This window comes from Carettochelys insculpta, chromosome 18 (genome assembly GCF_033958435.1).
Source record: "Carettochelys insculpta isolate YL-2023 chromosome 18, ASM3395843v1, whole genome shotgun sequence".
NCBI lineage: Eukaryota > Metazoa > Chordata > Testudines > Carettochelyidae > Carettochelys > Carettochelys insculpta.
The window spans coordinates 4145553-4173134 of record NC_134154.1 but is presented as its reverse complement, the minus strand read 5'-3'; the positions used below and the strand labels follow the sequence as shown (position 1 = coordinate 4173134).

The following is a 27582-nucleotide window of genomic DNA, read 5'->3' as shown; positions in this document are numbered from 1 at the left end:
TCCCTTTTGATGCTTCAGGTGTGCCCAGATCCCACCTTGACCTGGTTCCACACTCTCCTCTTTAACATTTCAATCAATCTGAAAGAATAACCTATGGTTCTTTAACGTTTTTCCTGCTGGAGTGCCTGGAATGGCTTAGCAGTTTGGTTTGATGGGGTAGGTAGCTTTGAATTGTAAAACATACACTTTTGGTTTTTGTCGTTTTTTGCGGTGGGGGAGGGCTAGTAATTTTTAGCCTGATTCTGCAGTCTTAAACAACCCCATTGACTCAGTGGGATTCTTCCGGTGAGCAAGGTCTGCAGGATTGGGACAGTTGTTTGCTTAGCTCTCTCTATTTGTTTGCCTCTTCTTAGGTTTGTCCTTGCATTTTTCTAATTTGTAAAAAATATACATTGATAAGAAACATGAGGAAATTATTCACATATCCACCTAATGCAACTTTATATTTTTCATGTATTAGGTATGTCATTTTGGCCAATGGTCATTTCCCGAGAGTAATGTTTAAGTGAAGTCAGAACTGAGGTGTCTCAGTTAGGGATGGTAGATACACTGGTCATTGCTATTTCAAATTTATAGAGAATCTTGTTATTTGAAATCCCTCATCTGTGTCCCAGTTTGTTAGTTCTAAACTTCATCCCATCTGAGTTTGTATTTGTGTTAACATGAATGTTCATGTAACACTGTCTCTTTGCTTGATCATCTGTGGAAATTGAACTTAGGATTTCTGGATCTAAAAGCAAAGACTTCTATGGCTCATGCTAAAGGAGTAGGCTAATAAATTTAGAGGTAATAGCTGATCTGTAAAACTCTGTACAGTGCAATTAAAGCTAGATAAACAGCCACACCAATGGCCTAGGAGCATGTAGAATGAATGTCATCTTAGGTTCTTAATCATCCCTTTGTGGAATTTTACAATCAGAATAAGTTTTGACAGAGCACAGTGGGTATATTTCAGAACAATATAATCAGTAATCCAAATACAGTTTTAAGAACTGAAACAAACATTAGCTTTTGGGGGAGAAATCATAAACATTGAACAATTCTGAGAGATGTAAATGTAGCAGCGTTGTCTAATGGTTGGAGGCTCTTGAATAGCTCGATGAGTTCTGTTCTCAGATATGCCCACAACTATGTGACTTTGGGCAAGTCACTATGGCCTCTGTATTTTGTTTCTCAGTTTTAAAAGAGGGGTAATTATTTATGAGAGTTGTCTCATGCTCAGTTAATTGTGTCTTAAAGCACTTTCAGATTCTCAGATTAAATGTAGAATAAAAGGGCAAAGTTCTGTCATGCAGTTAGATACTATTGGGTTAAGCAGCTAATACTGGAAAAAGGAGAGATACAATCTCCTTTAAAATGTATTGGCTATTGACTAAGATATTTTTACAAATCTTCCCATCCTCAAAATCTTTCAACTATGCAGATGTCATTATAATCGGAAGATTCTGCAGAAGACCTTTGGCGAGTGGAAGGAGGAATGGTGGATTGTTTGCAGAGAGTGGAAACTCACCATCAGAGCTGACTGTCATTACAGGTGTGTGAAATTACCTTGTATTGTGTCCAGAGTTGTGTGGGAAATCCTCCATGGGTCTTGGAGGATGATGTGTATGTCAGCAAACAAATTACTCCATCAGCACTGTTAGGTGAGGAAAGGCCAATATGCTTTTTCTCACTTCCTTCAACCCACCTTTCATCCAACAGTACATTTTTCTTTCCTTGTCCTAAGATAAACTAGATATCATAGCTCAGGTGTCTTTGGAGTACTGTTCACCTTGCATGAATCAAATTTCCTGATTCGCAGACATCAATAATTAATTTGGATCACTCAGAACACATTCATATTGATATTACTCTCATCTTCTGAGTGGCCAAGTTTTCTTACTGTCTGCTGTTGCTTGACTTACAAAGAAGGAGTGAATGGACAGCTAGACACAACTTTTTTGTGTTCTTTTTATTGTGTCAAAATGCAGAGTAGTTGCTTTCCCTCTTGTGTGCTGCCCACACACTGATTAAGATTTGGGAACTTGATATCGGTCTTGCTCCCAAATTGTCTTTCATGTTGGCACAAACTCTGAGCCCATTAGCAGTCAAACAGGCATTCTAGATCCTCGTCTGCTTATACTGCTGTATGATGGGGCAAAATGTTTCCTTTTCAAAAAGCTTTTATATATCCTGAGAAATTTCATAATCTTTGGATGCCATTCCCTTAGTCTCTTATTGTAACCTCACAGCCTCTTTTGTACTCCTGTCTTTTTTGGTTATTGTTCACAGGAACAAAGGGGTTTCTTCTTCCTTCACCTTGTTTCAGAGAGCAAAGGAGTTTATGGATACTATAAGAGTTGTGGCCCATTTTTACATGCTTTCTCTGTTGAGTGCTTTTCAGTTTGAGAGAGCTTTCAGAAGCTTGTCATTGTTAATGTCTCTGTATGGGGCAGCTTGATTATTTATTGGTAGACTGAAACACAAATGGATGAGTGATTGAGAGTCTGATCTACACGTTTACTAAAAACATTTCTGTGATGTTGGCTTTGCAAAATAGGTTAGTCCAAAGGGTAGTCAAAGTTGTTCCAAGATTTTTTCCCTTCAGATGTTAAGAAGCTTAATTTTCTTTGTGCCACTATGAATTTTTCCATTGAGTAGCAGAAGAAAAAGTCCAGATTTTGTGCTGCAAGGCACTTCCCTTTCAATATCTTGATTATTAAATCTCACCAGAAGCTGTTCTGTGTGATAGGAATTTCTCCTGCCCATTCCAGAGCAATTGAGACCAGGTTTGCAGTACAAGAACTGTCTAGATTTCATCTAGATGGAATTTTTGTTTTTAACCTACAAACGTAGGACTGGTCATATTCTGTCAGACCATTGGTCACTCTAACTCCGTATCGCATGTTTCAACAGTGGTCAGAATAAAAGAATGAAGCTTCAATTTATCAAGTGTCAGAGGGGTGGCTGTGTTAGTCTGTATCTGCAAAAACAATGAGAAGTCCTGTGGCACCTTATAGGCTAACAGGTTTTTTGGAGCATAAGCTTTCATGGGCAAAGACCTGCCTCATCAGATGCTGCAGCTGACAAAGTTGGTCTCTGCCCATGAAAGCTTATGCTCCAAAAAAAATCTGTTGATAAGGTGTCACAGGACTTTTCAGTTTACCAAGAGATCTGTTCAGCTCCAGCTTATGACAGCATTTAGGGACATCCAGACAATAGGGTTGCATTCTGGCTATGTTGGCTAATACTTTTTTATGAACGGGTAAATAACACTTTCTTCTTCACTCTCTCCACACCACTCAAGGTTTTATAGACCTCTATCATATTGTCCCTTCATCTCTTTTTGAAAATGTACAGTTGCAGTTTTTAAATTCTCTCCTTAATTTCTCTGAATAATTTTTGTTGCCCTTCTTTTGTGTCTGATCCAGTTCTGATATCTTTTGTGTTATTCAGATATTTCCTGTACAACCTTATATTCCAAGCCTGGAAGACTTTTATATGTCAACAGCGAGAAAAGAGGCACAAATATCATGTTGCAAAGTCTCATGGTGAGAGGGGAAGGTGGGGAGCAGCTTTCTTACAGAATCACAGAGATGTCAGTTTTTCAAGAGATATGTGAGAGCAAATCTCTATTCCCTGTATGTGTTTACCTCCCTCAGTCCTGTGTGCAAGTGTAGTTTACCAAAGCTTGTAGTGGGTTTTCCATAACTGATAATTTTAAATCAAAGTTGTGTGGTGGTATTTTTTTAAAGATCTACTCTGTGAATTATTTTGGGGGAGTTCCGTGGATTGTGTAACACAGGAGATGAGACTAGATTATCACTGTGGTCCCTTCTGGCATTGGAATCTGACTTTTATGTGCTAATGGCTCTCTTATCTGAGGCTATCGGGGAGATTGGTCTTGATGCATTGTACTGTTTAGCTATGCAGACATTGAGGAAATGCCAGTGAAAAAGCTTAAGGAACTCTCCCATCTGTTCCATAAGTTCCATGTGGGTTGGCTCATTGGTGCAGTGTGTGTTTGAGTGGATGTTTTCACTGCAACAAATGGCAGAGTTCCCTAGCCACTCAGCTGACATAGGAATCAGCTCTGGCTTCCTCTCTGTGCATGTTGATTTTTACCCAGCTTATCCTGAGTCCACTCTTTTTTCAGAACACTTTACAAGTAAAATGACGCTCATAACATTTTCACAGGGTAATGGAGTTCTGCCCTTAGCTGTGCCAAGTCCTGTACTGTATAGCTCCCAAGTGCACCCTGCTTTAGAGCATATGTTCTGTTGTCTACTGGGGCTATGAAACCCAGCTGAGGAATCGTATATGCAACAGGGATATGTGTTCTAGATGCACTAGAAGAGAGAAAAAGTTTTCTTAGCAAATGCTTGCCCCACCAATCCGCTTGCCTTTAACGGTGTCGGCTCCCCATGAATACAAAGATAGAGTGGTTCCTTTGAGATCAAGCTAAAGTCAAGATTTCTGTTCCATACAGCATGTCCAGAAGGAGGCCAGCTGACAGTCGTGGTGTTTGTATATGTGGTTGCCCTGAAAAGTTATAGATTATCACCTAATATTGGATATAATAAACACAAAAGAAAAACTTACCCACTTTCTTGTGAAAGGAGATCCCAGCAGTTATGCAACTAAACATGTCCCTTAAGTTAAATTGCAGCTGGAAAGTGAAACCAGGGGTGTGGAATGATTCTGTCCTCCCTAATGCAATGCCAGTCTGTGGGTTTGTTCTCAGAGAATGGGAAGGAAATTGTTTGTTCTAATGTTTAAAGTGCTGGCCTGTGGCTCAGGAGACCTATGTTGTATTCCTATGTTACTGAACTTGAGCAAATTTTTATCCTTACTTCTCTGTGCCTTAATGTCTCCATTAAAATGGTGATAATACTTAGGGATATTACATCCTGTTTAATTAGTTAACCAGTGAAATGCCAGGTTTAATCAGTTAACCAATTTAATGGGGGTGTGGGTGGGTGGGTGGAGAAGCTTTGGAGGCCACTCCAGCCCAGTTGGGCTGCCACAGAAGGGGTCTGCTCCACCTGGGTAGGAGTGCCTCTGTTTGCGGTGTGTTGGGGACTAGGGCTGCTCCAGCCTAACTGGAGCATCCCTGCCTGTGGTGTTGCTGTGGGTGGGGGTTGTTCCAGCACAGCCCCACCCACAGTGTCCAGGCCTGAGAGTGCTGTGGGCAGAGCACCTCAGCCTGGCTGGAGCAGCCTGTGTCTGCAGCAGCTTGTAGGGGACCCTAACATTTAACCATAACTGGTAAACCTCATCCATTTATGGTGAGGCTTACCAGTTAAACATTAACATCCCTAATAATAATACTCCATTGTAAAGTGCTTTGAGAGCTGCTATATAAGAACTAAATATTATATTTTCAGTCTTATTCGGTAAGCTAGATATGCCACATAATATATACTTAGGAGATCTGGAAGATTTAAAAAGCACAGTACAATGGAAAGAGCCTGTAGACCTGTAACTCCATTTTGGATCAGGACCCTCAGTTTGAGAAACACTGTTCTCACCTGTGAAATCTGTATAATGTCTGGTAAAAGCTCCTAAATGACCAGATTTTACGGCTGGGAATTTGGTAGGGTTGACCAATGGGTCAGCAATAAGCTGCTAGGCAGCTACTGCTATACAAATAGTATTTCCTCAGCATTCTAAATAACTGTATCTGAAGCAGCATTGTGATCCCACAGGAATCTTGCAATCTGAACAAAGTTGTTAAACTGTTTTGTTTTATATCTTGTTAGCTATGTGAAGTTATTGATATTTCTGATCTTATCTTAAACCCATCTTTATTGCTCTGCCAGCAGCTAAGAGGTGTGTCTATGTGAATTATTTCTGACTAAAGCAGTGTGAATTTTAAAAAACAATAGCTGTTTCACAATAAGTCTTCATGTGAGCACTCATGTTCCACACTAAGCATGTCCGTGCAGGGAGCTATTTAGGAGTAGCTCTTCTGGACAAATTCCTTATGCGGACAAGCCTTATCTGTGCCCCCAATCTAGCTCCCATTGTGGAGTGGCTGCAGTTTTGGGCTTTCCCTGAAGGTGGCAATATAAGGTTGCTGCTGATTTTAAAAATATCTAATTCTTGTATGTTGTTTTTGAAAAATGATGTGACCATTGCTGTGCACAGCTGAGAAGCAGAAGCTGCGCTGGACATGGCAACATTGGCTGATCTACATAGATGTTCGCAGGACCAAGCATCAGATGCGATCCAAGGCACTGGCTTTCAGAGAGACAAGCAGTCTGCGGTGAGAATGGATTTGAAACAGTCACATGTTAACAACAAACACCTTTTCGATCCCCTGAGCTGCTCCCGTACTGAATCTTGCTAGTGCAGCTTTGACTATGTATCAGCTCTTCTCCCCTGTCCCTCGAAGGACCACATGACTCCATCTAGAATGCAGTGCATCAGTAACGTGTATGTAGAGTGCCTGTCTTTCCTGATGAGAGGTGGTTAGTTCCTTATCCAAGACTGCAGAATGAATGTCTTAAATGTTTTTTGACAGCGTGTCGTGGAGATTGTGGACAAGACAACTGCACCAGAAGCGTACAGGCTTTGAGATGAATACTTTGGCTCTGCAACACTGGGCGATGAGCCTGCAGTTTCGGGTAGGTCCTTCAAACCCCAGCGCTTCATACCTGAGGTCACACGTGGCTGTGAGTCATTCCTAGCAAAGGAATAAAGAATTCTTCATCCTTGATAATCCCTTTGTGTGCTGCTTTATCTTGCATGGAAGGAATGGGTGATGTAAGGTTTGCATTTGGCCTTATGCCTCCAGGTGTGCATGCATCTGAGAGTTCCACAGGCAAGTTCTTACCTGTGATCTGCTGCTTAGTGGTGTGAGTAAAATGGAACCATCCCCAGATTCTCTTCACATGGGGTCCTCAAAGACCTTTCTCTACAATGCAGGAGTAAAAGCAACATCCAGGCTTTTCTAGACTTCAGTGAATGTCTAAGGAGCTGCATGGCTAAAGGGAATTATGGTTCTTTACACCATGCCCAGGATGATACCAGATGCTTTGTAGAATCATTAAAAAGACCTGCTGTGGGCTGTGCCCCAAGGAGCTCCCCACTTTAACGTAAATCAGTGAATAAAGGTGAAGGAAAATAATTTTTATTAGAATGTTTCAGAGGTGGTTAAAATGAGTCAGTTTATCTTCCTCACTAGGTCATTTACACTCACTACCCGTCAGAGGTGAAGTGACTGTAGGACACTCACTCTACAATGGACAGTTCATCTTTTGTGAAATAAGTGAAAATAATTCGTCAAGTGGATGAGATCAGCACTTTGCCAGGAGGCTGATTCCCATGATTTGGGAAACACTGTTTGGATTTTAGATACCAGTCTCTTTCATCTTCTTTAAATGGAAAAAATTATACATGGGAACTTACTATTCCCAGACAGTAGCATTTGTGCCCTTTAAAAGGAAGAAATGGCAGTGTAGTTTAAGATTTTTTTCGGGCTGCTTCAAGACCGACCCTGGCATTCCCTCTTCCCTCTCACTTCCACACTGTGGTATGCTTTGGGTATGGAAAGCTTAGGTCATGAGTATTGACAAAAGAAGCTTGGTTGTATGTGTTTAGAGAGAACCAGGGTGGGAATGAGAAGGTAGGAGGAAGTAGTAAATGGAATTTCTGGCCTGGCTATATTGGAAATGACAAGTAGAATTGAATGTAAACAATTACTTCATATGCAGACTTCATTCCCCATCCCTCCTGTTTTTTCTGTCTCCTGGTATCTGTTTGATATGGTTTCCCTCTCCATTGCTTTTGTGCTTTTGGCCATTCGCTCAACACTCCCTCACTTCTCCTAATTGTTGGCTGACCTTCCTACTCTGATTTTCTGATTTCTTGTCAGGCCTGGCAACAGTGGCTGGAGCTGTATTTACACATCCAGCATGACAAGCAGAAGGAGGCGTTGGCAGTGAGTCATCATCAGCACTGGCAGCTGAGAAGATGTATGAAAGCCTGGTTGAAGCACTTGCAGCTTCAAAGAGAAAAGAAGCATCAGGACAGTGAGTGAAAATCATAGAAATATAAAACTGGAAGGGACCTTGATATTCTATCTAATCCATTCTGCTGCACTGAAGTAGAATCTAGTGTTATTTTGATAGTCCTGTTTGTATAACCTGTTCTTAAAAACCTCCAGTGATGGGAATTTCACAACATTCCTGGGTAATTTTAATGCTTAACTACCTGTACGGTTAGGACGTTTTTTCTGATGTCTAAATTTTCCTTCGTGCAATTTAAATTCATCACTACTTGTACTGTCCTTTCTGGTTTAGAAGACTACAGGTTGAACCTCTCTAGTCTGGAACTCTGTCATCCAGCAAACTCTGTAATCCAGCACAATTTTAGTTAGCCAGACAACCACTTATCATGGCTGTGGCCAAGTTTCCCGTCGTCCCATAAAGTTTGTTTACAGCCACCAGTCCATTCTCTGTGTTCTTTGGTGTCATTTAGCCATAATTTACCCCTAAATGTCTTCTAAGAGCCTAATAAGCAGTGGAAGTGTTGGTAATGTGCTAGAAAATACTGACCTCCAATCATCTGGCAAATTCTCTCGTCCAGCACTAGTCAGGTCCTGAGGGCGCCTGATGAGAGAGGTTCAACCTGTAGTTTATCTCCTTCCTTTGATGTACTTGAAGATTATGTACCCAGCCCACAAATTTTTCTAAACTCCACACTAAACAGATCCAGTTTTTTCAATCTTTCTCCCTTGGTCATGTTTTTTAGCCCTTTAATCATTTGTTGTGTTCCTCTGTACTTTCTCCAGCTTGTCCACATATTTCCTGAATTATGAACTATCCAGAACTGAAACACCGTACTCTAGCTGAAGCCTTATCAGTGTTGAATAAAGTGAAAGAATTAAGTATTGTGTCTTGCTTATAGCACTGCTGCTAGTATGTCCCAGAATGATGTTCACTTTTTTCGTAACAGTCTTACATTGTTGACCCTTATTTAGTTAGTGAGTCACAGTCTCCTCTAGATCCTTTTCTGCTGTGCTCATTCCTAAGCAGCTGTTTCCACTTTCTATTTATCAAGGAGTAATTGTACAAATACAATGTTTTGCATTTGTCCTTATTCAATTTCATCCTATTTAATTCAGACCATTTCTCCAGTTTGTCAAGATCATTTTGCATTTTAATCTTGTCTTCCAGCATGGTCAGTATTGTTTTTTAGACTTTACAAATACATTCTCTGTACCATTATTCACATCATTTATGAAGATAATTGAATAGAACCAGACCCATGACAGATCCTTTTAGGACCCCACTCAGTGTGCCTTTCCAGCTCAATTGTGAGCCATTGACAGCTACTCTGAGTATGGTTTATGAGCCAGCTGTCTACCCACATTATATTAAATTTGTTTAGCCCACATTTCCCTACTTGGTTTGTGAGACAGTAGCAAAGCCCTTACTGAAGTTGAAATGTGACATCTACTGGTTCTCTACTGTTCACAAAACTAGTTACCCTGTCAAAGAAGCATAGTAGCTTGGTGTGACATGCTGACGTGTTCTTGACAAATCCAGGTCAATGATTACTTATTACCTTATTTTCTTCTAGATGCTTACAATTTGATTATTTGATCAGTTATTATTTTGGGTACCGAAATTAAGCTGACTGGTCTGTCACTCTCTGGCTTGTCATTATTCCACTTACTATAGATAAATATATAGATAAAAGTTGAACCTCTCTAATCTGGACTTCGTTAGTCCAGGACCACGCCGGTCCCAGCATTTTCGCTACCTCATGGGGGGCTCCAGGGCTGGAGCATTCACAGGGAAAAACCTGGCAGGCTGTGGCCAGGGTAATGTTGTTGGACTAGGGAAGAGTGAAGCTCTGGAGCATGTTGAGCCCCTGCACTCTGACTGGATGGAGCAGCGGAGCTCCTGGGAGCAGAGAGGAAAGCATTGACCTTCGCCAGTCCAGTAAATTCTCTGGTTTGGGACAGGTCAGCTCTCAAGGGTATTGGATCAGGATACAGGAGCACAGAGAGCTGGTCATTTGTAATTCATGTCTGTTGTTCTAGAGCTGGCTCAGAAACATCACCACATCTGTGTGCTTCAGCAGTGTTTCTGTGGCTGGCGACGAGCCTGGGAGCACAGGAAAAGCATGCAAGTCCACGACGAGCGTATTGGTGAGCTAGCAGCAAGGGTTACTTTACGGCGAGTGTTCACATGCTGGAAGCATTGTATCCTTTGTGTATGCTGCCATAGAGGTGCTGGGTTTGAGAGCTTCCTGCAGGCTGATGGTGCAGATGAGCAGTCATATAAGAAGCAGCATTTGGGTCAGGCATGAGTGGCCTGAGAAGGACCTGTTCATTCAAAAGATTCAGGTTAGCTCATAGTGAATGGGCACTGGAAAGGAGCAAGGCTAGCAATTGGAACATGTTAGCTAAAAATCTGTAGCAGCTAGGATATGGCAGGATGGAATCACTGAATCGAGACAAGAGATGCCTCTTTTTGAACCAGTGAAGCCTGTAACAGCTTCCCTGCAATCAAAATGTGTCTCTTCAGACCAGTGCAGAAAATCCAATGCTAAAGTAAGTTGGGACTGAAGGAGAGGGTATGTTGTGTGTTAATAGGCATGGGGACTGCTATGTGAAAAAGACTTTTCTTTTTAACTTGGTGACAGATGTTGTACTGTGCATGGAAGAGACCTGGCAGCATGAGTTTGCAGAAAATCATTACCGGCACCATTTGTTGGTAAGAGCTTTGTAGTATCTCAGTTGAGAGGGAACTTAGGCTATTTGGATTGATTTTTTCCAGAGCCACACCTAGCTACGTGTGTGTGTGTCGATGGCGAGTGTGTCCTGGTTTAGATGGGATACATGGTATTTCCTTCCATGCAATGTTCAGATCAGATACTATGTCCACAGATTCAAACTGTCTTGGCATCTGCCAGACTGTTCATCAGGGTGGTGAGTGGAGAGAAGATAACTTAACTTAACTTAACTTAACTTAACTTAACTTAACTACCTAACTTCAGGGCCAGAAGGGCCATCATGGTCTAGTACAGCAGTTCTCAAACTGGGTGAGGACCATAGAGTGGGTTGGAACCATATTTTAATAGGGTCATGAGGGCTGAAGCAGAATGGCTTTAGTGCTGGGAGGGGTGGGGGAGTTCAGGTTATAGTTTCCTTGCCTGGACTCAAAGCCCTAGGTCAAGGGGCGTAGGCAGATTCACGCTTTGTTCCCCCTTCATAGGGTTATGTAGCAATTTTTGTTGTCAGAACAGAGTGACTAGTTACTCTCTGAGCTTGTGGGCAAGACCCACCAGCCAGACACCTGGGAAAGAATTCTCTGTACTAACATGAGAGCCCTCCCTATCTAGTGTGCCATGAGTGCCCATTGGAGATATTTGCTGCTAACAGGAAGTCTCAGCATTCCAGGCCCTCTATGAATTTTCCAAACCCAGTCTTGAAGCTGGTTAGGTTTTTTGGCTGCCTCCCCTGCTTCCTTGAGAGATGGTCTGGAACAGCCTCTCCATCTGATGGCTAAAAACCTTCATCGAATTTCATGCCTAAATTTGTTGATGGCCAGTTGATATCCACTTGTTCTGGTGTCCATATTGGTGCTTATCTTAAATAAGGGAGAGGACTGACACTTCTGTCTTGATGGGAAATTTCATCTGAGACGTATCTTTCCAGTTCCAGAGTAAAGCAAGTTATTGTTCCAATCAGGAAGCAAATGAAATCAGTTGGTCCCTTGTGTACTCACCAGCCCCTTCATTCTGAAATAGCATTCTTCTGTTTTTATTCTAGTGATTTTTCTTACCTTTGCTACTTATGTAGGAAGATAATTGACCCAGTGCTTGATGATAAATAACTCACTCCCTGTTTACACTGCTGTCCTAGAAAAGTAACTATCTGTGCTTTCTGTACTCCCCTCTTGAAAACTGAAAACCTTCTCTCTGTGATGATGCCATCTTGTACCAGCCACCAGTGGTAGAGCCTATAAATGTCTCTTCCACTTGAGGAGGGATAGGAGCTATATTTTTTCCCGTTTATTTTTAAAGGGAGTGGGTATAATTCTGTAGTGTGAGGCAGTGTGATCATCCCAAAAAACATACAAAAAAAAATCCTGTAGAGCCAGCGGGATTCTATTTTGGAAATGGCAGCAGTAATGTAGGAGGTAGTGCTGGTCCTTTAAGGAATTTTAATTCTTCCCAGTTCAGCCCAAAGTGAGGCATTCTAGAACTTGTAATTCAGAGAGACCAGGAGAGTTATAGGTAAGTAAAGAGCTGGGAAGAGGGGAGAGTATTTGAAGTCTTCTTTCTCTGCAAAGAGAGAGGTTGTGAATCTCACCTGCTTGAGTGTAGGGGCAAGTTGTGGGTCTCCAAGTCAGAGAGGGAGGCGGGGAAAAGGCAGGACCTGTTGAGCTCTCATTGGCTACGTCTACACGTGCACCCAACTTCGAAATAGCTTATTTCGATGTTGCGACATCGAAATAGGCTATTTCGATGAATAACGTCTACACGTCCTCCAGGGCTGGCAACGTCGATGTTCAACTTCGACGTTGCTCAGCCCAACATCGAAATAGGCACAACGAGGGAACGTCTACACGGCAAAGTAGCACACATCGAAATAAGGGAGCCAGGCACAGCTGCAGACAGGGTCACGGGGCGGACTCAACAGCAAGCCGCTCCCTTAAAGGGCCCCTCCCAGACACACTTTCATTAAACAGTGCAAGATACACAGAGCCAACAACTAGTTGCAGACCCTGTATATGCAGCACGGACCCCCAGCTGCAGCAGCAGCAGCCAGAAGCCCTGGGCTAAGGGCTGCTGCCCACGGTGACCACAGAGCCCCGCAAGGGCTGGAGAGAGAGTATCTCTCAACCCCCCAGCTGATGGCCGCCATGGAGGACCCCGCTATTTTGATGTTGCGGGACGCGGATCGTCTACACGTCCCTACTTCGATGTTGAACGTCGAAGTAGGGCGCTATTCCCATCCGCTCATGGGGTTAGCGACTTCGACGTCTCACCGCCTAACGTCGATTTCAACTTCGAAATAGCGCCCAACACGTGTAGACGTGACGGGCGCTATTTCGAAGTTGGTGCCGCTACTTCGAAGTAGCGTGCACGTGTAGACGCAGCCATTGAGAAAGAACTTGGGAATAGACAGAGCAAGGGAGAGAGCTGAGTGACTCAAGAAGAAATCATAGGAAGGGGGAGGTTTTAAACTTAGTTGCAGAACTAAACTCCAGCCAAGGGGAGAGAGATTGAGGCTCGGTTGTGTATTCATTATTATGACCAACCGTTACAAGTAGCAACAAAGCAGGGTTCTGTGTGCTCAGCTTCGCTTATCTGTGAGGAGCTGCTGGTCACTGGGAAATGAGCTCTTGGCTGCTTGGTTATTCAGGCTACATAGGGAATGGTAAGTAAAATTCTGTTGATTGTTTTCACAGCACTTTGGGTTTAATGCCCTGCGGAAGAATGTTATAAGTGCTCGTCTCCAGCAAGTGAGAAGAAACTTGGCTCATCGGCAGCATCATATAATGGTGGGTTTAATCTTGTTGTGCTGTGTTTATGGGAAACCTTTCTCTGAATCTTCGTGCAATCTGAACATCTGTTCCAATGAAATATTCTTGAGTCAGTTGCATCGTTCCTGGCAGTTTCAGAATCTCCTGCTTAAGTCTCGGAGCAGTCACAGTCATGTGGGAATAGTTGTGTTGTCATGCAGCCTCATTGCGAACCTCATTGTAGCCAAGAAGATGTAAAGTCTCTCTATGTGTGCAGGGAATGATTGGCAGTAACTCTGTGATCAGGAGTGTGAAGTGGCTTAAATAAGCTCAGCAGAGCTCGTGGGATAGCAGGATCTGGATGTAGCAACATTTCTGTTTTCAGTTGTCTGAAGACCCCTGGTCTGCATTAAAGACATTCAGAGCAGCTAGAAGGAAAAAGAACTGTCAGGCTCATGTGCTTTTTGTCTAGTTCTTTTTTTATGTCAGCCCAATGTACGTTAAGGAACGCTCCCTCCAGAATGCCATATTAGCAGGATATCTGCACTCTCATTCTTGTGGGTTCTCCTCTTCTAACCTATTTTTATCTCTGCTGTTTTGCTCCAGTTGCTGCAGAGCTTTTGGAGTCGCTGGAAGTGTCGGTTGGAACAGAAGGAGGAAGAGCATCAGCAGTCACTGACACTAGCAGCCCACAGCCACTACAGGTGCTTCAGGGAAATATATGTCAAGATGCAACTAAGGAGCTGAAATTCACCAGCTCTTGGTTCTGGTTTTAAATCTGGTAATACTTCTGTAGTAACAGAGTGAGCCGTGCTAGTCTATACGCTATCAAAACAAAAAGCTTGGCTCAGTCTAATTCTTGATCTTCCCCCCAACCCCTCCACTCTCTGATTTGCTCACCTTGATTATCTTTTTCTGATTTGTCCTCCTTGCTTACTGTTTTTGGTTCTCTGTGTCTTAAAGATTGAGTCTGTTCTGGTCTGGCTATGGTCTGAAGAAGTGGGTCTGTCCCACGAAAGCTCACCTAATAAACTATTTTGCTACTCTTTAAAGTGCTACTTGACTGCTTTTTGTTTTGGTAATACTTCTATGTGTGAGATCATTCTGGTACATTATTAAGAGTGGTCTAGTTTTGGACCATACCTCATTTGAGAAATATGAGAGAGAAATTGGTATTGGTTAGCCATAAGCATTGTCTGGGTTAGCTTTTTTTTTTTTTTTTTTTTTTTAAAAAACGAAACGAAAAAAAAACCTCCCACCAGTGGTTGGTGTACTAGTGTAGATATCACACAAGTAGTTTTGCCATCAGGTTGCACGGACCTGCTCTAAGCAAGGCTACAAAACAGGGTGGTAAAGGAACTGTCCTGTCTACGTGAGTACTACCACCACAGGAGGCTCGAGTAAGAGAGAGCATTTTTTTGAGGAAGTGCTAACAACCACAGAGGCTAAATTCCTTTTTAATCCCAATGAAGATTCCTATTCCAGGTCTTGCACTTGTACCTGCCTGTATTGTGTTTAGATAAATATGTAACTTCTGCTTTTGCTGCCTTTCTTTTGGTGGGGAGGGAGGAATCTGTATGGCATACTTTAAAGTGTTTACAGTAACACAGTTATTTCCTATCGAAACAAAAAAGCAGTAAAGTAGCACTTTAAAGACTAACAAAACAATTTATTAGGTGAGCTTTTGTGGGACAGAGCCACTTCTTCAGACCGTAGCCATACCAGAACAGACTCAATATTTAAGGCATAGAGAACCAAAAATAGTAATCAAGGTTGACAAATCAGAAAAAAATTATCAAGGTGAGCAAATCAGAGAGTAGAGGTGTGGGGGGAGTCAAGAATTAGATTAAGCCAAGTATGCAAAAGAGCCCCTATAATGTCCCAGAAAATTCACATCCCAGTTCAAACCACGTGTTAACGTGTTGAATCTGAATATAAAAGAGAGTTCAGCAGCCTCTCTTTCCAAAGTAATGTGAAAATTCCTCTTTAGTAAGACATAAACTCTTGAGATTGAGATGGATCATTCAGGACACTACGTGATACGGAGCTGTCCAGGTCCCTAGATGCACTTTCCAATAGAGGAAGGCTCTTAGTGAATAGATGGGTTTTACATTTTTATTTCAGGGTAATACTTCTGAAGAAGTCTGTCAGGCTGTGGTTAAGGAATGCCAAGTGGAGACGATATAGGCAGGTATGGAGTATCTTTAATGTTTAAGTATCAGAAGGGTAGCTGGGTTAGTCTGTATCTTCAAAAACAACAACAAGTCTAGCCCACAGGACTACTTGTTGTTTTCTGTGTTAAAGTAGCTCTTACAGAAGATTCAAATCAAATTATTGTAAAAGCTGGATAAACAATGAAGCCACTGGCATCAATCAAAGGGTGAAGGATGAGTGAATGTTCCATTCGTTCTGTGATACAGCAGGTTCATAGGGTAAGATCATGTTCTCTTCTGTCTGTAGCTTGCTGTGAAGAACTGTACGTCACCCAATCACAGCACTCCTCTGGAAACCAAAGTATGTTAATGTCACCTGTTAGAGTTTCTGGAGAGGAGAAGCCGCCCTTATTCATAGATTTATGATAATTATTGTGTAGTCTCTCGTAGAGCCCACACTGTAAGGCTTTTTATGAAATATTACTTAGTTCTGAGCGTAGCCTCCACAATGAGCTGGAACTGTTCCACTAGTTAGGTGGAATTCCTTTTCTACTTCCTTGCCTGGGAGAAGCGTGGAGTAGAGTTGTCTAAAGACTAGAAACACACCCCTAAATCTAGCTGCCCATAACATGTACTGTGGTAGCCTCTCAGGAGTGGGGAAGCACTGTTCTGAAATGAAACCAAGTTGGTCATTTGCTCTTTAGATGCAGTATGCCAAAGCTGACAGTCACTATAGAAGAGTGATCTTGCCTGTCACCTTCCAAGCCTGGAAGAGGTTTAAGAGCTATCAGTGCTGGTGGAGAGAGATGAAAGAAATGGCATTGTGCTTTCATAGGTACAATAGTTCGTTCTTAAGGACTAACTTTAAAAAGAGTGCATATGCTGGGCTGCACCAACCATTGCCATTTTGACTAACTAACATATGTAGTAAAATCCACTTAGGTCACCTCATGAAACCATTCCTTACTGGGACCTGTAATGCTCTAGTAATAAATGCTGCTAATAATAATAGCAGTAGGGATATATTACTGACCACCAGACTAGGTTGGTGGTAGTGACTGAAATGCTCAGGGAGATTTGAGAGGCTAGTAAAATACAAAACTTAATAAATAATAAGGAGGAATTGCAGCTATCCCCATACTGAGTGGGTACATGTCATCTTAGGATGGGATACAGACATAAAGTTTCTTAATTTCTTAAATCTTTGCTTCTTGGATCGTCCAGTCCTGGAACCCTTGAGACGAGGTGATTCTTGATTTAGTCCTAAGCAGAGCACAGGATCTGGGCCAAGAAGTGGGTATGGCTGGACCACTTTCTGCAGCGCCTGGCATTGAGCACTGTCAGAGGTCAGGGTACTAGGCTAGATGGACCTTTAATCTGAGCCAGTATGGACATTCTTATGTTCTCTTGTTCTTCAGTAATTGCCTCTGTGCATTCCCACATGTTGTTCCCGTAGCTCTTGACACTTCGTGTTACAGTATCCCACCAATGGGAATGCACAGAGGCCCTTGAAGAAATAGTAATGTTTCTTTGGATAACAGAGAGAATCTGGCTGTGGAGAGGCAGTATGGTCTTGTGAATTAAGATGAAACAGAGGCAGGAATCCATGATGTCTCATTTTGGCTCTGAAACTGACTTGTCTATACGAAGTAGAACCAGTGCAACTGGAATCACACTAGTTGCAATTTACACCTTTGTTTACTTTGAGAAACTTTGTGCATGGGCACTCTGCGTTGGTTTGAAGATAGTTACATCGTGTCCATTTGATCCTGTTTTCCAGGGACAGTATTCATCATGGGCAAGCTAAACTGCTGTAAGGCAAGTTTAAACTAGTGGTGTATCGATGCAAATTTGTTCTCCTTGTGATGTTGTGATTTAGATACAGTTTTAATTAAACTGGAGCAAATTTTGTAGATAGACAAGGCCCAAAAGTGTAACTTAAATGAGCAAGAATCTGTTGCTCAAAGTGAAAAGAGGCACTCTAAATGTGAAATAAATATCCAGCTGCAGGCTTGCACTAAAATAATTAAATTCCAATCAATGTAGTTACTCTGGTTCCAGTTCCTGTATAGAGAAGTACTTGTATTGTTGCCTTAGCAAGTCAAATCACTGTCTTGATAAACAAAACAACAGAAAGTTGTTTTGCCTGTCTTTATACAGGACAAATCACAGAGACAGGTCCCTCTGTGTGTGGAGGTAACCTGAAGAAGCTGCAAGGGGTTATTGTGTATCGTTTGCTTTGAGATATATTGTTGAGGAGGTGCCTGGAAATCGGAATAATCTGGGTGGAAGTAGGAAATTCTAGCAAACTGAGCAGAACAATCTGTTTGTGGGTTTTTTTTTTTTTTTTAAAGCAACCAGTAGTCTAAGTGGGATTTCAGCTAACATTGGAATATGCACGCACATAATTGTAATTATTCTTGAAAAATTCAAGGAATAAAAAGGTGTAGTGACTTCTAATGTAGTCTGTCTTGATGCTATAAAATCAAAGTAACTGCACGGACTCATGATTTCTGTTTGGATAGACTGTTGTGGTCATAATTTGAAAGCCGTCAAAGGCCAGTCAGTCCCTTAGTTATCTGAAAAGACTCAATGGATCCACTGACAATTTTCATTCTTGCTTGCAGGGACTTGTTGTTGAGACAAGTGGTTGAGAGGTGGTGGTTGAGTGCATGTCAGCAGCGAGAGAACCGGACAAGAGAGAGAATGGTAAATGCAGCACTTTCCTCTGGACCTCGCAAAGGGGCTAGATTAGATAATTTCCTGACACCTTCTGTGAACATGAGTAGCACACGATGGGACAGTGCCCCCTGTTATTCCATTTGATTGGCTGGGGACCATGAGACAATTTCCCTTGTCCATTAGCTCCTGTGATGAAGCTTTCCCTGCTGTTTAGTACAGCCTACATCATGAGTTCACCAGTTTTCTCCTGTCCATTGCAGGCCATTCTTCACTGTGAGCAGCAGGTGTTGGCTCGTTTCTGGTGCTCGTGGCGCAGGAAAACGGTGATATGTTTGGAGGAACGAGAGAGCATGGCCCTTGCCTGGGATCATTACTGCCACCTGCTGCTGCAGAAGACTTTCCATCTTTGGAAGAAGAACATTCAGGAGATAAGATCAGAGTAAGAGGCAGCTTGAAAGAGACCGGTCCTGACTCAGTCTCAAAATCACCCTTTCTCAGAGGAGTTTCTGATGCACACCAGCACTGACCCCTTGTGTGTTAAAAGCTGTTAGTACATTCTAAAGGTTTACAGATTCAGTAAATGTCCTTTCCCAGCACGGTAACAAATGTGGAGTCAGGCCTCATGCTAAAGAAACACAATCAACCTGGGTCAGTAAGAGAACTGTCTGGTCTCTTTTCCCTTCAGGAAGAGCAAAGAGTTGAAAGCCGTGAGGTTTCACTATTCAAAGTGCCTGCAGTGGTCTTGGAGCAAGTGGAGAAAGGTGAGAATCCTGAAGTAGACACTTCTAAATCCTCCTTGGTTATGTATAGATCATCATTTAGCTGCTTAACAAAGGCATTGTGTGGGCATAATGCTACTTTACCTTTGGCTTCCTTAAGCAAAGAGTGCTGCCTCCAAGGAGGCATTAAAACACTGCAATAAGGGAGGCATAGGAGTAGCATGGAAGGTGAGTGGAAATTCTTTTTGTCCTGCATTGCTCTCCTGCTCACAGAATGTTGCCCCAGGGTGGGTGGCAGGACTGTGGCTCAGTGGGGTTACCCACACAGTGGTTCTGGGATAGTTACAAGAATGTGTGTGTGAAGGCTTCCCTACTATACTCTCTGTGCTTCCCAGAGCATCACTTAAGTGCTCCAGACCCTGAAGGGAACTTCTGGAAAATGCCACATAGTGGTTTCTGTTCTCAGGGAGGTTTCTATTAAATAACTCTTTTGTAGAAAGAGCAAAGTTAAGCATTGTACCAGTCTCTAGCCCTGTGATGATTGGTACCTGCGTGAAACGTTTATCCCCAGTTCACAGAACCTTCTGGTTGTAACAGTCCTTCCCATCTGCTGTGAATGGGATATTAGCAAAAAGCATGTCTGCTGCAGTTTCAACCAGTCTAACCCCAGTAGACTTACTTCACAGGGATGCTGGTATATCCTTTGTAGGAGCTGAGTGCTCTCATGTTGCTACAACCTTTCTAGACAATACACACTGCTGGCTAGGAGCTAGCAACTGAGCCAGGATGACCCAGGTACACTGAGCGGGAAGAGGGACAGATCCTCAGCATCATGGCAAATCCCAAAGGCTCATGACCTCCTTGCAAATCAAGTGCCATCTGGCCCTATCTCTGGTGCTCCAGTTGTGTATTCAGATGTCCACACTGGCAATCATGTAGGACCATCAGAGCTTTTGGGGCTCTCACAATTGCCGGCATTGGAGTGGCATTCCTAGGTACACACACTGCAAAATGTGTTGCTGTGTACAAAGCAAGAAAGCCCCAAAAAACAAACCAGTGCTGATGGAGATGATTGTTGGATTCACTTTGAATATCCTACTTTCTGCTCTTGTTGTGTCACTTTATATGGCGCAGCTGACTCATATAGCGAGAACTGAAAAACATTTCAGTATCTTGTGTTCTTCAGCCTTTTTGAGGCCCATGTTTCACAAGTAGGATCAGATGCTGTTTGTTACATCAGCCTCAGGGATGACTGCCTGTTCCCAGGAGATAAAGATTTGCTGTTCTAGTGGTGGGAGGAACAGGGCTGTCAGACCTGTGCTGTTGGGGGGCCACAGGCAGGATTAGATTTCTGGTGTCTTTCTAACTACATTTCCCATTAGAGCTCATCTCTGGCACCAAAGCAAGCTGTAAGGAAATCAGAGATTTCTTCATGTGAGGGGAACAGAGTCAGCACTGCATTTTCTTTCTTCTGAATAATCAGATTGTGAAGTCCCCTTTGCCTAAATTACTCTTAGGTGATTAAATAAATTCTGACATCTGAGTACTCTACAGCCCCTTTGTTACCCTAGCAAGGTGTATCGGCTAGTCATGGGAGAAGGGCTGGGACCTTTAATTTATTTGAGCTCTACCCTATGTGTACGTTGTGATCGGATCCCATGTAATGGATTTAGGCTTAGTTTGGTGGTTGGGTGATGAGACCCAGCATCATGTGACACAAGCTTGTGGGTCCCTATAAGAGAGATTCTCTTCCATCACAGAGAGAAGATCGGGGCTAGGAAAGGCCATGGGAAAATTTCTCCAGAGTGGGCTGGGCGGGGCGTTCCTGCTCAGAGGCGTCTGAGAGTGATCTGGGGTCTGTAGCTCCAATATAAGGGTAACTGGCAGAGAGACCATTTGGGGAAGCGCTTTCAGTACATATAGAGGGGCACAGGGTCAAAAAGGAGCAGGGGAAGGACGCTCCATATCAGCCAGAGGGAAATGTCTGGCTGAAGTGACCTGTAGGTACAAGTGAGAGCAGAAGCTATAAAGGGAACAACAGCCTGGAGCAGAGAACACTTCAGGTTCTGTCGGATGCTATCTCCTGGGTTTTGGAATAAGCAGCTGAGCCCAGCAATAGTCTGAAGAAACTGTGGAGTAGAGGACAGAGTGGTTCCACTTTAAGGTAACACTGGAACTGTTTTACTAGATGAGCTCCCCAGAAGGGGCGTTGCTTAACTCTCACAGGAGGATAGGTGGCAGTTTGCAGACCTGAAGGGGGAAACTGAGGCAGGAGCAGGGTTTGGTGCCTCTGCTCAATGGGAGTGATGCTTGCATGGAGATTGGGGATGATAAGAGGGTGAATCCTCTTCTCTGTCTCTTTTCCATGCAGTTTTTCTTTTTTGCTTATAGTATGTGGGACATCGGTCTAAGAAGTGGAAGATGTTGGTACGAGCAGACATCCATTATCAACACTCTCTGCTGGGCAGGGTCTTAGCGGCCTGGAAGGTAGGAGGATTGTTTGTTTTATTACTGAAGTTTGCACCCTTCACCCTGAGGAGGGAATGTCAGATTGCTTAAGTGTTTTAGCTTTCAGGACCACACAGTGCTATCCCTACTGGAGAATCCCCTTGGAGCTCCGTTGTCAAAGCCGGTATTTCTGGTGTACGCAGGTCTGAGGTGTCTCCTGGCTTGTGTGTCTGTATCTGTGTGATAGCTCCCAGTGCTAAAAGATGGCAAATCCCATGTTACTAATGTACAATTGCTAGTGTGAATACCACAAGGCATGCTGAACTTGGTTAGCTGCAGCTTCTGCATCTGCTCCTGAACAGCACTGCTTAGAGTTCCCCAAAAAACTCCTCACCACAGGATTCCTGACAGCTGGGGGGAGTCTCACTTGAGCACTGCTTTCCTTGCAGAGTTACCAGCGCAACGTGCGGTGCGTTCTAGGCCAAGTCGCTGAGAAGGAGCAGCAGCATAGCAGGGCGCTGTTGCGGTAAGCCTGCCCATCTCAGTGCACCTATAGAAAGAAACTGTTGCGGTGGCCTCTGTGACTGGCACATTCATTAATCCCTGAGCATATGACCCTGAGAATGAACTTCTTGTGGATACACAAGGTTGTGAGGCAATCACCACACTTGCCTCTAATATGCAGAAGGCTTTTTCTGTGCTTCCCAGAGGTCAGCCCCGCAACTCTGTGGACAACATGAGCACACCCTTCCAGGCCTCTCCATCCCCTCTGTCTCTTGCTGGGTTAGCAGTGGGCACCCTCTAATCCTCAAGTCCCCCAAGAGTTTCCTTATTGTATCCAGTCCTTGTTCACTGGACACTAACTGTTCACAGTTTGGCTGTTTGCAACAAAATGGTACACTTCAGTGTATCACTTCAACCTCAGCTCACTGCTCCTTAAGACACTAGCATTTAGATAGATGCATAGTGAAATCAAGTGTAAGTTTATTTAAGAAAGCATAGAGATTGAATAGTAAGTAGAAGTATTGGAAACAAATGGTCATGTATGAAATACAATCGTAACATGTAATTAACCAGATGCTCTCATGTGATGAAGTGTAACACTCATCCTTGCAGTGCCTCAGAGTGAGGTTGGCTGAGACCTTCCTTTCACTGTTAGATTATCTTCTGGGGAAAGGTTCAGTATATTCCCTCCTACATCCAAGCACATAGCCGTCCCATCCTTTGTCTTCATTCATAAACAGGACACCGTCCACCTCCCACTGTTTGTTTCATCTTGTAGATTTCACAATCTCTTTGGTTACCTATGGCTCATTATTCAAATAGGCATAGAGTGTGAGGCAATAGGCAGAGGGTACACAAACGACCAGACAGGGAGGTAAGTGTCTTTTGCCCCAACCTGTAAAGAACATCTCTGAGGCATGTCACCTTCTGGTGACTTGGCTTAAGTCCAAGACCTTAAGAACCTAATATCAAAAGAGAGCCATAACTCTCTGTTAGTTGGGGTTGGCCCTGCTTTGAGCAGGGGGTTGGGCTAGGTGACCTGTGGTCTCTTCCAACCCTAATCAATGAGTCTGTAACTCCATAAATATTATCCTTACATACATATTTGCAGTGATGATGACCAAAGTGCTATTGGCTCTCATTAGAGACTTCACTTGCCACCGTTTGTTGCGATATTGTGCACATATCCCAGCACATCCCTCTCTGTGCCAGTTGGCATCAAGAAATCCCTGGGGGACTGTGCCCATTGTGCGTCCATCTCTGACAGCATCATTCGTTCAGTTTCAAAGCCTTCTCCATGTGGCAAAACTGTTCTTGTTGTGCCTGCTGGAACCATAACTCAGAACAAATATGGGCTCAGACCCCAACAAACGCAATGGTGTGGAAAATACATCCTGCCCTTCCAGTGGACAGACTTTGCTATAATCTCTAAGTGACAGTCCTCTTGGAGGAAATAGTTTGTTTCTTTCAGGTGGCAGGACCAGGAAGGGCATTGGGCATGTTGCATTAACTGCAGTCGCTTTAGTTTTTTATACCATCTGGGAGCTGTATTTTGCAGCTGTTTTTTTCAGTGCCTGACCACATTTGCAGGGATGACCACAGGTACTTGGCTGTGTTCAAGACACTCCAGACAAAGATGGGATACAGTAATTTTTTTGGGTTTCTGTCCATGAATGGAAATGTGCCGAAGGTTGAGCCAGGTTCCAAGAGGTGGGGAAAAGTATGTAATGAAAATCACTTTTGACCTCTAGGTTTCTGCTCCCGTTTTGTCCTTAGGCAGATGCTGAGTACCTGGAGAGAAAATACTGTTGCCCTGGTGAGTGAAGCTAAGAAAGCTGTGCAGGCAGAACAACACTACAGGAGATCAACTCTGAGAAAGGTAGGATCTGCCAAGGGGGCCTAAGGGCTGTTTTAGCCAGGAAGTAGAATTAGTGCAAGCAGAAGTCACTTCAGGGAATAGTACAGTAGTACTGAGTATGGGCAAACATAGTTTCCCATTGCAGCCACTGCAAAGGACGCAGAAGCTGGGGAGCTCACTGCTCTGAGCCAGCCTATCTCAGCAGCAGCCTTTGTGGGCACTGGCTGTGGAGAAGTTCATAGCTCTTCAGTATCCCGGTTCCCAGAAGGGAATAGCATGGCAGCTTTGGCTGGGGGGAGGAAAATCCCTCAGGAGATGGAAACGGGATACAAGATGGAATGGCTGCTCTTCGGAACCCTGCTTTGGGGATAGAGGGTGTCCGTCACTGGAGGGCTTTCCCACACCTGCAGCAGTTGTGTGATGGGGAAACAGAGCGTATTTGTGGTACTGGGGATGTGGGGCATGTGACTTCCATTCTAACTCCCGGAGTACAGCGGTGTCTGTTTTATATCTTGTCTCTCTGCTCTAACTCCCTAGGTGCTACTCCACTGGAGGGACACTACCTGTGTGCAGGGGTACTGCCGTCAGCAGCAGGCAGCAGCTCTGAGGGAGGCTAGGAGGTGTTTGGATATGGGTGAGCCTCAGGAATGAGAAATGCAAAGCCCTCTCTAGAGGACCTGGCCAGCATGTGAGAGCAACGCATAGCTTTGTTGCATGAATTGACACTAATTTGTGTGGTTAAGAAGCACATGTCTATAAGGCAGCTATGCAGTTGCTCTGCAAAGATGAGGTACTTGTTCTGCCATGAGGACTGTGTGGTAGTGACCTTGTTTCAGAGTTTTCTGCCATATATGTGTGTGTCTTGGATTGACCAGGAATGTGCGACTTAAGAGATCCTTGCTAGGATTGGCAGGATGGTCTCCTGGAGAGAGCAGTGGCCCATGGGTCAAACTATCTGCTGCTGGCTCCTTGTGTGACCAGGGGCCAGTCGCTAAATCTGCCCTAACGCTAACACTTCCTGCTTCCCTTAATGTTTGTGAGAGGCTTAAGCAGCACAATGATGAGAGTGGGACCAGTATCAAGAGGTTCAGGAAAATCCTCATGAAAAGTAACTTGTCCAAGACTTGCAGAACATTTCATACGTTTGTGACTTAATGTCATGGCCCCCTCCTTGTGGATAACAGGAGGAAGTGGGAATCATCCTTATTTTTCAGGTGAGGAAACTGAGGCACAGAGCAGTCAATTTCCTTGTCTAAGGTCAAAAAGTTGTCGACAGAGCTGGCAAGATCTCACAGGTCTCCAGAGTCCCTGTTCTCTACCTTAATCACAAGATCATCCTTCCTTCCAGGTGAAATACTTCGGGGGCACCAAGACACATTGTCAAACGAATTTGGATCTTGAAGAGTTGGTTTCTTGGGTGCTCCTGACTGAGAGAGAAATGGGCATCCTGTTAGGTCCTTGGTTCATGTTTTGTTCTCTCACCAGTGCATTTAAGGGCCACATTTCTTCACTGGAAAGAATTTACCAGGAGGTCCCTAGTGCTGAGAATCCAGCTAGATACTGCAACTCTCCACCACCAGAGGCACCTGCTGCGAGAGTGCCTGGCAAAGTGGAAGCAATATCATCTGCAGTGCATAGGGAAGATGGTAAGAAGGAGCAGGGTCCCTGGGATGTGAAAGCTCCAGTCTGAGGGAGAAAGCCTTTTCCGCAACTGAGTCGTGTCTGTCCCCCACCAAGACAGGGTTCATTTCTGCAGGCTAAGCTGGGGAGCGGTGCGGGAGCCTTGTGCCATGTGGAGGAGTTGGAGTGAGGGGATGGAGAGCACTCTTATCTCGGAGGGGCAGATTCAAAGGGCTGGGCTGTGCTGGACTCCCAGCATATTTGTTGATGGAGGCACTGCTGAGCGCTGTCCTACCTCCTGAGAACGTCTGGCTATCATTAGTGCTAATGGAAGGGTTACTGTGGGTGGGTCTCTGTTCAGCTTTCCTGCCAGCCGGCCCAGATAAATGACACGTGTCTGTCAGTATGACTTACTGTGCCGATTCCGTGACAGCTCCTGCAGAGACGGGGAGAGCAGCTGATGGTTCGGAGACTCTACTCTGCCTGCTTTTCCTGCTGGAAGAGACAGGTGAGGGACATTGAGCCTCCTACTGGTGCTGTCCAGCTTTCTCCTTCAGACTTCACGTGCTGCACTGACATCCAGAGATATGGGGGGAGTAAGAAGTTTGTGTCCAAATATCATCTGGGCTGGTGGCTGCAGTAGCATGAGACATGTTCATCCCTGCGGCCTTAGGGCAGTGGTGTCCAATAGGATTCATCCTGATTGCCACACCCCTCCCCCCACAGAGCCAGGTCTTTCCCCCCTCCCCCCCAGTCAGGCACCAGTCCCCCACCACTGCTGGTGACTTACCAGAGCCCCCGTGGCTGGAGACGTGCACCACTGCCCCCCACCCCCAACTGCTGGGTCCTGTGGCTGGAGCTGCACTAGCCATACCTGCCATGTGCTTTTCCCACAAAGTGGTGGGGTGCGTGCGTGGAGCAGAGGGTGGGCAGAGGGCACTTGGTGAACAGGAGGCATATTGAACATCATGGCCTTAGAGTAACCTCAGCCCAAAGAAAAGGGGTAGAGTTCAGGGAAAGTCCCCGCGTACACTTGTGTGGGTTTCTGTGTCCGGCTGCAGGATGCAAGGGTGGGCAGTGCTCAAAGGAAAAAGCACTCTCCAGTGAACTATATTCAGCGGTTCCGTGTTCTGGCCAGCTAAAATGTGCTATGGGTAATGGCTGGCAGCACAGCAGGCTAAAGAGTTAATCCTTTTGCTTTCAAAACAGAGAGCTTAATGTCCGTTAGCCCTTCTGTAGGCAGGGCCTTTCCTTGAGCCTGTGTGAAGGAGCTGCAGGCACAGGGAGCTGATGCATTCTCCCACTGCTGTCTCCCTCATCTCAGTAAATCTCATTATTTCATCTTCTGTGGGACTCTGGGATCCCTAACCAGGTGTTGTGTGCTTTGTCATGCTGGCAGCTGGCGCAGAAGCAATGGGAACAGCAGGAGACAGTGCGGGCTCTGTGGCACTGGTCGCTCTCTCTGCAGGGGAAGGTAAGGAGTGCCTATGGTGTACTTTGAGGTTTGCTCTGTCTGTACATGTGGTATCAGCCCCACTGGGCAGAGCAGCTAAGGGGCACTTTCTGTTCTTGGTTTCATCTTCAGAGCCATCTGTGCTGTTCTGAGGTGCTGGGTATCTTGGCTCCCTGGTTGTTCTTTTCTGATAAAAACCGTGTTTGATTCCCCTATCTAACATCCCATACCTTTAGAACTGAAACTAGCCAGGATACCTCTCTAGATGATACTGTCCTGGGGAGGGACTCATGGTCTGCGGGTGGAATTTTTGGTGCACATCCCTCTCTCCTCTGAGAGGCAGTAGCTCATGTAGCACTGCTCTTGCTGCTGCTTCTCTGTACTGCAGGTGTTTGATGCCTGGCTGGGGTTTACCTTGGAGCAGCGGCGGAAGAAAGGCCGCATTGAGAAAGCTGTAGGTGTTTACCGGGCTGCCCTTTTAAAGGAAGGTGTGACCCAGATCCTGAGGTACATGGCTGGCATGAAACAGTTCCGGGGGCAGCTTCAAGCCCAGCACCAGCTGAAGGTAAAGGAGGGTCACATCATTGCTCTGTCCTGGGCACTGCACCTGCTCTGAAGCAAGGGAGGGATTTTGGGTCTAGATTCTCTGATCTAGAGGTACTATCTGCTGTCCTTATCT

General features: G+C 44.4%; 1 protein-coding gene across 2 annotated transcripts in view; it reads left to right on the top strand.

The window, feature by feature from the left end:
- The window catches only part of SFI1 (SFI1 centrin binding protein), a 43312-nt gene that overhangs the window by 6582 nt on the left and 9148 nt on the right, over positions 1-27582 (top strand). Inside the window, exons 5-26 of one of the 2 annotated variants that reach the window (XM_075013008.1) lie at positions 1424-1534; positions 3436-3530; positions 6130-6247; positions 6506-6608; positions 7859-8015; positions 10034-10195; positions 10639-10709; positions 13413-13505; positions 14073-14170; positions 15591-15657; positions 16324-16454; positions 18247-18328; positions 18562-18740; positions 18987-19062; positions 21412-21507; positions 21918-21994; positions 23749-23851; positions 24368-24464; positions 25316-25476; positions 25884-25958; positions 26850-26924; positions 27292-27468. In XM_075013008.1, the coding sequence (XP_074869109.1) occupies positions 1424-1534; positions 3436-3530; positions 6130-6247; positions 6506-6608; positions 7859-8015; positions 10034-10195; positions 10639-10709; positions 13413-13505; positions 14073-14170; positions 15591-15657; positions 16324-16454; positions 18247-18328; positions 18562-18740; positions 18987-19062; positions 21412-21507; positions 21918-21994; positions 23749-23851; positions 24368-24464; positions 25316-25476; positions 25884-25958; positions 26850-26924; positions 27292-27468 (2404 nt within the window). Of the gene's footprint in view, positions 1-1423; positions 1535-3435; positions 3531-6129; positions 6248-6283; positions 6418-6505; positions 6609-7858; positions 8016-10033; positions 10196-10638; positions 10710-13412; positions 13506-14072; positions 14171-15590; positions 15658-16323; positions 16455-18246; positions 18329-18561; positions 18741-18986; positions 19063-21411; positions 21508-21917; positions 21995-23748; positions 23852-24367; positions 24465-25315; positions 25477-25883; positions 25959-26849; positions 26925-27291; positions 27469-27582 lie in introns of those variants that run through there. The other variant, XM_075013009.1, reaches the window with a different exon arrangement.